General features: G+C 41.0%; 1 protein-coding gene across 1 annotated transcript; it reads left to right on the top strand.

Annotated features, from left to right (window-relative positions):
• Positions 1–1193: 1193 nt before the first annotated feature.
• On the top strand, positions 1194–9586 carry c4h1orf210 (chromosome 4 C1orf210 homolog). The gene is made up of 4 exons (XM_041935939.1): positions 1194–1355; positions 6422–7001; positions 7222–7416; positions 8232–9586. The coding sequence occupies exons 2-4, from the start codon at positions 6944–6946 to the stop codon at positions 8429–8431; spliced, it is 453 nt and encodes a 150-aa protein (XP_041791873.1). The 5' UTR covers positions 1194–1355; positions 6422–6943; the 3' UTR covers positions 8432–9586.

Genomic DNA, 9586 nt, shown 5'->3' with positions numbered 1-9586 from the left:
CTTTTGGTTCTCTCTGTTCTCATCATTGTTGTTTCCAGCTGGGTCAGGCAGCTGTTTTCATCAAAAAGCTCTGATAACCTGCTGTACTTGACTGTGCCAGCACCAAACAGCGTACAGACAAAGCTAGCAGCTAGCTGGGGAGCACAGTGGAGCATTTAGCAGCTACAGGGACATATGGTGTGTCATGAGTTGGTGGAAAACAAAATAGGACTAAAAGGAGAGTGAATATTGGACTTTGATCAGGTGGACACAAACACGACTCTCAATGAATGTTACATAATGCGTAACTCTGTAACAAGTTAAAAGGTGATAATATGTCAGCAGTGTTAAAAGCTTGTTCCCAGGTGGCTGAAAAAAATCTATAAATCTAATGTAAAGACATTTACCCTCATTGGCCTTGTTCTTATTCAACTCCGCTACAGCAAACAGCCCCTTCTATCTAAGGTGGGAAACCCCTACTGCTTCTTTCAGCTGATGCTGAGTTATCACTTACCGTCCCAGCCCATCCTCGTCCCTGCCATCTGCCCCAAGACATGCAGCTGAAGCATCCTGGAACAGACGGAGGGAGGGAGGGAGGAAAGGAGGAAGAGTAAGGGAGGGAGGTGTAAAGATGCAGAGTGCACTGCCGAGCAGCCAGGAAGTGGCCCTATTGTTTTCAGGGTCACCTCGCTTTTCCTTTCAGAGCCACCAGAAGTCTGTTCTCTCCCCTCAGGCTGTACGTCTTAAATAAACAAAACTCCTCGTCTCCACAGAGTGTATCTTGTCTGATTTCCTCCCTCATCTGAAAAAGGCTGAGAAAAGGGTTTATATTTTAGATAAACAAAGCAAGGCGTGGTGCCTGGCAGGAATAATAAACTACACCTACCCACACTACAAGAAGAGGCAGATGACACACAGAGCAGATATCAAACAAGATTACTTGATTAATGCTGGAACCACAGCCACACTAACAGAAACATATATTTGCAAAAAAGCAGGTTTGACTTGCTTCTTCCATTTTTTACTCAAATGCACACTGGTAGTTACAGTTTGAAATGTGTCACACTGTTCATAAGCCATGTTTTACCTCTTCCTGGTTTGGCACAGCTGAGTGACAGCATTGCCTCTGACCAGGTCTGCCGTGCCATTGGACAGACAGACGCAACAGTAGGAGGGAGGGAGCACACCTTAGTTACAAAGTTACCCATTAACTTGTCCTTCTGGGAAGCACCTACAGAGCACACCTCGGTCAACCTTTGCACAACATTTCTCCATTTTACAGATGACCAAAAGAAAATGTAGTTAAGGCTGATGTGAAACGTGAGAGCGGACGACAGCAGGTGAAGCCAGAGGAAACTCCACTGACAGGTGACCAGGTAAGATGGAAGAAAGTGGGAGCTTTGACAGTCTCGTCCACACTGTGTTGCAATGATCGTATGACTGCCTTGGCTTGCCTGTTGGTTGGGCTGTAGCTTATCTTGTAAAGTGATACTGCAATAATTGCCAAATCATGTAGTCATCAGAATGTGCTTAAAAATGTGTGTTGAAAATGGGTTAAAAACAAATTCTGATATAGTCATTAGTTTACTTCTGGTTTTGACCAGAAAGGAGGACACACAGAGGAAGGCATTGCCAGAAAATCAACAGAAATCACCATAGAAATTGCTCTACATCAGTGTTATTCAGTGCTGTATTCGTTTCAATACAGAAAAGCCAAAGTGATTTCAATGAGCTGGTGGTCAAACCATTTCCTGCACCTGCTGCATGTTGGCCACTTGCTGTTTTCACCCCAAACAGTAACACACCATTAGCAGCTCACTTGTTTATTGTCCTTTCACGTTCTAAGAAGCGCATGTTCGGATCCACAGCATTGACTTAATAAAGGAAACCGGTGTTAAAGCTAGTCTTTAAATATCAAATATCACATTTTGTGGTTATGGTGCAGATTGTTTTATTAGCCTAGTGTTACTAAGGTGAGATTTTACTCATGTGTCCCTGTGGTTTCTCTGTTGACACTGCCATTAATACAGAAGGCAAAAACCAAACATTCGCTTGAGCTATTATGACCTTCAACAATTAAGAGCACGGGAGGAAAAAAGCAATGACAGGTTAATCATTATTCACAGATGTGAATTTCACATTTTACACAGGCTCTGTCAGCTTGGTTTACAGTGTGTGAGTTAAATAATCATGCTCATAAACAATACCTCAGCCAGCTGCTTTTTAAAACTCACTGCATTATCAGACCTTATGCCATTATTCTTGACAAACAATGGCTCAGCCTGACTCCTCCACACATTTTCAAAGCAAGGCAAAAATACAGATCTTGGCAGCGGGATAAGACGGAAAGAGGGAGGCTTGCTGCATGTTGCTCTGTGGATTGTTGGGGTCCAAGGGTCAACTGAAGGACGGCTCTTTGATTTTCTGTGATCTATGAATAACCATGGCTGTCTTAGTTAAAGAGAGAGAGAGAGAGATGTTTGCTCAGTCAAGTATGATTCATGTGATTTGATTTATGTAAAAGTGTGAATATAACAATAAGTGAAAATACCTTGCCATTCAAACTTCTATTCAAGTGAAAGTACTTGATAAATTGTACAAATATAGTATTATTAATTACATTATTAGATTGTTAATACTTATGCATCAATGTGAACATAGCCTTTGTTGTAGTTGGTGAAGGTGGAGCTTTAAGTACATTACACAGAGTTTGATAGTTTAGTTGTGTGGCTTCCAGCATCCTCAAATGGGCCACAAGAAATCTAAGGGGTTGTAAGATGACTGATGGGGCAGGTACGGTGGCCGACAAGGGCAAACACGCTGCAAAAGCCCAAGACAACACCATTAGGGGAAATGCACTGCAGCGTCAGAAACGATGCCAGCTCAAAAACACACACGAAAACCCAAAACAAATACAACAACGACAACGAAGCATGCTGCAAATGAAAAGAGTGCTGCAGCATACATACGTTAAAAGCAATGGCGATGCAAATACACAAACGATTCAAAGCGTAAAACACACAAACTCTAAAAATAAATACTACAGAGAAGTGCTGTATTTCCAGAAAACGCAGTGGAAGCATGTTTCTCCCAATGGAAATGTTTTGGGCTTTTTGTTTTGTTTGTCCTTGTTGGCCACCGTAGACAGGAAGAAGGAAGGAAGGTTCTGCTACATAAAATTGTATTGGTGAAATATCGGACCTTTTGGCCCTCAAACCATCTGAGATGTTATGAAGAAAAAAACTGTTGTTGGTGGTTTAAAAGTAACTAGTAACTGTAGCTGTCAATGTAGCGAAGTAAATGTGAATGAATGAATAAATGACATGTAACTTGCATAAAGTGGAGTACTCAAACACCTCAGCACAGGACTTGAGTAAATGTACTTATTTTTCCACTGCTGCATAAATTGACACCTCAACTAGTTTAATCAAATTTTAAAGCATAAAGTGGTTCACAGTTAATTTGTCTGTTCAAACGAATGTGATTGCACTCCATGAGCAGAACATAATTTTGATGTTTAATTCAGTTTGATGACAGAGCACTTTACACCCTCTGGCCATCATTAGTGTCTATAAACTGACACTCGACTCACGATTTGGGGCACGGAAACAAAGAATGACTAAGAAAAACTGACTCTTCTCTATGAAAATAATATTCAAACACAGATTATTGCAGACAAAGATGCAAATGTGGCCTCTTACACATGCACGATCACACACAAACACAAACAGCAGAGCTCAAAAAGCACTATTACATCTGACACACATAGATTTCTCGCTCCTAGGCTTCTCTCCTCTAACTGCTGGTCCTGCGCTGCTTGGTGTGTATATTTTGTTGTGCTTCGCCTGTGTGAGGACAGAACAGGAAGAGATAAAGGCAGCCCTGCCGGTGTGTTTACAGCCAACACTGCTGAAGAGAATAGCCGTAGAGTACGAAAAGGAAGAGGCCTAATGGCCGGTGCTAAGCAGCCGGACCTCTCTCCTTGTGAAAAATCACCTCAGAGCTGAGAATGAGAGGGAGAGAGACACACAAATCTTGATGTGGACTGCAGCAGAATGCTACAACCACATTCTGGAAAATGGAAGATAATGTGGATGAGATTTTAAATGACTTGTACCTATGGATCAAACAGAATTGCAGCCCAGTGGTTTCAGTTTATATCTCAATTTATCCAACTGCTAGATTTAAATCAATGACAAACAAAATGTCAAATTGTCAAAACATGTAGGCATATTTTAACAGAAAGATCAGGCTAATCCCTTCTCGTTCCCACTCCAAATTAAGTAGGTAAAAGTAATTCAGTGTGAACAATCACATTTGTGATTTACAAAGATACATTAGAATGACATCAGGTTATAAACTGCAATATTTTGAACTAATTCACCAGTTCACTGTTTCATATTCAAAGAATAGTTTAACATTTTAGGTTATATATGGTTATACAGTTAAATATTGTTGTTTGCTATTGTGTTTGCTGTGTTTGTTTGCTGAGAGTTAAATGAGGAGGTCATACCACACTCATGTCTGTACTGTAAATACAAAGTTACAGAAAGCAGCTAGCTTAGCACAATGGCTGGAAGCAGGGGGAAACAGCTAGCATGGCTCTGTCTAACGATAAGCTTACCACCACTTCTAAAGCTCACTAATTATGTTACATGTTGTTCGCTTAATACAAACAGTAAATAAAGTGTAAAAATGACAAGCTGTGGTTTTATGGACTGTTATGTGTTGAACTATTTCTTGGCTTGGCCCAGTAACTTCCTGTCTTGTTGCCAGGCAACTAGCAGAGAAGTGTTTTTACCATTTGATTTTGAGTTTGACAGAATTCTTGCCTTTGCATGGAGCCACGGTGGCCATTTACCCCTTTCCAGACTTTGTGCTAAGCTACGCTAACCGTTTCCTGGTTGTGGCATTTACACAACAACAACAACAACAACAACAATAACAACAACAGTGGTGTCAATCTTTTCATCTAAATTGCCGCAAAAAAGCATCTTTCTAAAAGCCTGTTCCTTTAACTCAGATTTGTGGACCCAACACACTCTTTTAATAAGTTCTGCAGTTACGTTTACTGGATTTTACATTAGCGCAGCTAACGAACAGCCTTTTCTATTGGGTGTAGCATTTAGATGGTGTTCAGCGAAAATGATCAGTGAAAGGGGAGGCATGAAAAAAGCTGAAAATAATATGTCCTTCAAAACCATGACCTTGAACATCTTACAATAAACAATACATCAAACAAAAACATCACAAAATACAGGTGCTAGCAAGGCATGTTAAATATAAACTGCAGTTAGTGCACAGTGACCTTGTCTTCGCAGCTCTGCTGTAAACACAGACAGCCAACCTGCAGACTCGTGCATGCAAATATCTGGCAAATTTGCAAATAGCTGTACACAAAGGTCCTCTCTCTCGGGAACACACGTTTCTGTGCATGGCAGGCTTTTATTAGTGTTCAGAGCATGTGTCTGTGGTCAGCTCACACAGAGCACAGCAAGCCAACGCTTGAATCTGATATTGTTTTATTTATTATTATAATTAAAGGATGAGTCCATATTATGGGAAATACACTTTATATTAATATTTGCTTTGTATTGGAGAGTTACATGAGAAGATCAACACCACTCTCATGTCTGTACGGTAAATATAAATTTAGAGCTAGCAGTTAGCTAAAGTTAGCTTAGCTTAGCACAGGCTTAGCTGTACAGGTGCTGGTAGGGGAGTTTTATCTTTCAGAGCCCTGTATCTTTGTGCTAAGCTAAGCTAACCAGCTACTGGCTCCAGCTTACAATGATCTTCTCATCTAATGCGAGTTCAGTGAGTGAGTGTATTTCCTATAATGTTGAAAAGATACAAATTTCATTGTCCTTTGAGAATCGTTAGGTATGTAGAGCCTGTATTGTGGGAAGCTATGACGCATATGTAGACACACACACACACACACACACACACACACACACACACACTAGTGATTTTACCAGTGGTTTGTGTCGGCTAGACATACAGAGGAAGGTCCTACAGTGCGTGGGACTTCCTGTTTGCGACACACTTTTCCTGTTGTGGATGATATCCCCCTGAGCTCCTGACAGCTTGTACTCAATTATGACTTGTGGATTGAAGGGATCCAGGCAGCGTCTCACTTTTATGATGAGACTCTCACTCTTCATACATACTAAGTGAAATATTTAGGTCATTAGATCGTTCATGTTCTTTTTCTTTTTCTTTTTTGACTCAGTTATTAAATATGCATTTGCTGGCACAAAGAGTCCAAAAGAATTCAAAGCCATTATGCTTGTGGGATATTGGGGCAGTGTAGTTTCCTGATTTTCTACATAACTGAAAAAGCTCATTGTTTTTTTCTTTCTGTACGATGCTTTTGAAGGCAAGTGTGTAGAATACTAATTTAATTCTCTATTACTTTCACATTGTCTCTCTCTTAAAGCCTCATTTGACTGCATCAAGAGGTTGCTGGCTCACATTTCACCTCAAAGGCATGATGATAACACTGCTGCTACCTTCCACTAGTCACTGAGCCGAGGAGTCCCTGTCACTCAACCTTGCCACCTAGTGGAGCTCTGAAGGTTTAACTCCCTCCTGGTCAACAGAGAACTTCCAGACAACTACCTCCCTCATCTGGGGAGATGCTCGCCCTGCAACATTTCCCACAGATCCCATTTCTATTCTGCCTGCCGAGGACAATACAAGACTAACCAGCTTTGCACTTTGCTGAACACCGGCTGGCGAAGGAATCAAACCCTCCCCTCCAGCTTCAGTTACAGGACTTCAAGTGTCTGCTGGACACTCACACAAAAACTGTTCTTTGACCGACCTATGTGTGATACACACCCATGACCCATGGCTTCATGCTAGAGTTAATGGTCTCATCCAACAAGAGGCAAATTGAGGCACACAGGAGAAATCACACCCCATAAGAGACTGCATAATCGATCAAGAGCAAAGCCAGATGGAACTAACATCAAATGGCTCACTCATTACAGCGACACCAACAGCAACACAAAACGGTAAGATTTAAAGTAAAAATCCCCAGAAACAATTCTTTTATCATCAGAATAGATCACATTTAGTCCAAATTTAAAATGAGTGATAGAGGATTAAAGGTTTGGGTAGTTAGGTATGTTCTACAATGACATGGATGAAAACACAAGTCTATGATATGAAACCAGGAGAGTGTCACACTCGCAACAGACTATGTAGGATGTCATTCATTTTCCTCTCTTGCAGACACTTTGACAAACCAGGGAGCCAAATACACCTCTCACAACTGGGAGTTCCTGGTGGCCGTTCTGGCCACAACCATCTCTATCTCCATTCTCATCGCCCTTCTGGCCAAATGCCAGGTGATTCGGCGTTACCTGGCCAGCTACAGGCACACACGGCTGAGCGAGACAGACACAGTTAGCCACTGCGACCCGTCAGGTTTGTTGTTTTCCCAATGAAACATTCCTTAATATTGCAAACTTTTATTTTCTTTGTGCAGTACGTAAACATGCTGCTATGTGTGGCACACTGTATTTTTCTAAACCCCTTTCCCTTGGTTTCACTAGAGGTGATGCATTTGATGTTTTACAGAGATATGACCAGGATTACACCTGGAATCAGTATTAGAATGCAGAAAAAAATTAAAATATCCAGAAAAGTTATGCTAGTTAGTTATGCTAAATGGCATTTTATATTAACAATCAAATGACTGTTGTGATGAGCAGAAAATGTTTGTCTGACTCTTGTCAGTTCCCCGTAGGCTTATGGAGCATTTTAGTGTCTTTCAGCTTGTTGTTTTTGCTGCTATTTGCTGCTGATAAACTGAATATGCAGCAGCTGCAGAGCACCACATGGCAGCCAGACAAAGCAAGGGTGTGACTAACATCAAGAACAATAATTCTTTATGGTTTATGGCATGGTATTTCATGCTAAAACTACAATCTCCATAACTACAACTCAGAAAATTTAAAAAAAATATAGAAAATGTGACAGCCTCAATGCTGAATTTCTTAAAGACAGACTTTCTGCTTGTGAGCTGATTAAACAATAATCTTTAATTTCTCCATCTGACCACACAAATCCAGTTTATCAGTTACTGTAAAGCAGCGTCAGGCTGTACATGAGTTTAACATCACAGACAACAGCTTTCAGTCTCCTATGGGGTGGAGTTTTTCAACTACCGACCCTGCCGTCCGTGAAAATGACATATTGGACTTAAAGTTAAATGATCGTTGGCCCTCTTGTGTTTCTAGGCCTGGAGGTGGGATTTGCCATGCGTGGGGGTCATGCAGTAAACCCTCACTCTTTGCCTCCTGTGAGCGAGGAGGATGATGACGGCTTCATTGAGGACAACTACATCCCAGCCAGTGAGAGAGCGAGGGCTGAAAGAGCAGCGGAGATCATGGAGGACACAGAGGAAGAGATGGATGAAATTGAATTCACCATCGCTTAACAGGACGGTCTCTCTACACCTGCTTGGCTGTGTAAACCCTGAACCACCAATGCCACTCCCAACTTTTCTTTACTGTTCTGTGTTTTTGAGAAAGATCCATATTGCTGATCTCAAAAGGGGTACTTGGGAAACATTGGTTAAGTTCAGCATAATAACGTAAATACCAGTGGCCGAGAACATCTTATTTTTAAGGCAGCACAGAATGACTTCATGCAAGTTGCATTATTATGGCAATAGTTCTCAATGTGCAGTCTCAGGATCCATAAAAGTGAATTTCAGAATATATTAAGACAATGAATAGCCACTTTTGTCGTGCATTATTTGTCAGTGTACTGACAGCAGTAACAGTGATGGTCACAATGTGTTTCTCAGTTAGTGATAAAGAATCAAATTTTGTCCTGAAGCAGCAAACATTTCTCTCCTTTCACAAGAGTGAAAAAGAGATCAAAGGGTCTTCTGTAAATATGAACATTAACCAATCACGTTTGTATCTGTGGACAGCTTTTGGCTGAGCTGATTGGTTGACTGATTAATTGATTCGACAGCACGGGTTATGCACGTTTATCTCTGTGTGGTTTGGACAGATAAGCACAGTTGTGCTGAATGTAAATGGGAACATTTCACTTTGCGCTGTCATGTTTTGTCAGTGTCAGTAAGCAAAGGTGCAGGTACAGTATGCATGGGTGCATAATATGATTGAAGATCTATTTGGCCTTTACAGAGAGCAGTGAGTATAGCAACAGAGCAACTAAGGAATCTGCAAAGTGATGCTCTGCAGAGTGGCGACCATGTTTCCTTTCGAAGAGCACTCTCAGACAGATCAATACAAGGGAAAAGAGCCTCAAAGGAAATTTAAATGTATATCTTTACAACTGTCTTGTTACAGCATCACTGCACACTGTGATGTTTAATTTTTCAAAAGCTATAAGTACAGTATGCCTTTTACTGATTTCTGAATGATCTCAGAGAAGGTGTGACTGCTGCTACATAAAAAATGTAGGCTGCCTCATTTAAAGCAAAAGCATTAGCCTACTTGTAATGAGTTACTGTCCACTTGACTGCTATTCTTAGAAGGTTAACAATAGACTGGAGCTGTGCAGAAATTCAGCACTCCTCTACTGTGAAATTGTAAACAGAGTGACCTCAATAAAAATC

Source organism: Chelmon rostratus, chromosome 4, assembly GCF_017976325.1.
Source record: "Chelmon rostratus isolate fCheRos1 chromosome 4, fCheRos1.pri, whole genome shotgun sequence".
In the NCBI taxonomy this organism is placed as follows: domain Eukaryota; kingdom Metazoa; phylum Chordata; class Actinopteri; order Chaetodontiformes; family Chaetodontidae; genus Chelmon; species Chelmon rostratus.
This window is presented reverse-complemented; position numbering and strand designations above follow the sequence as displayed.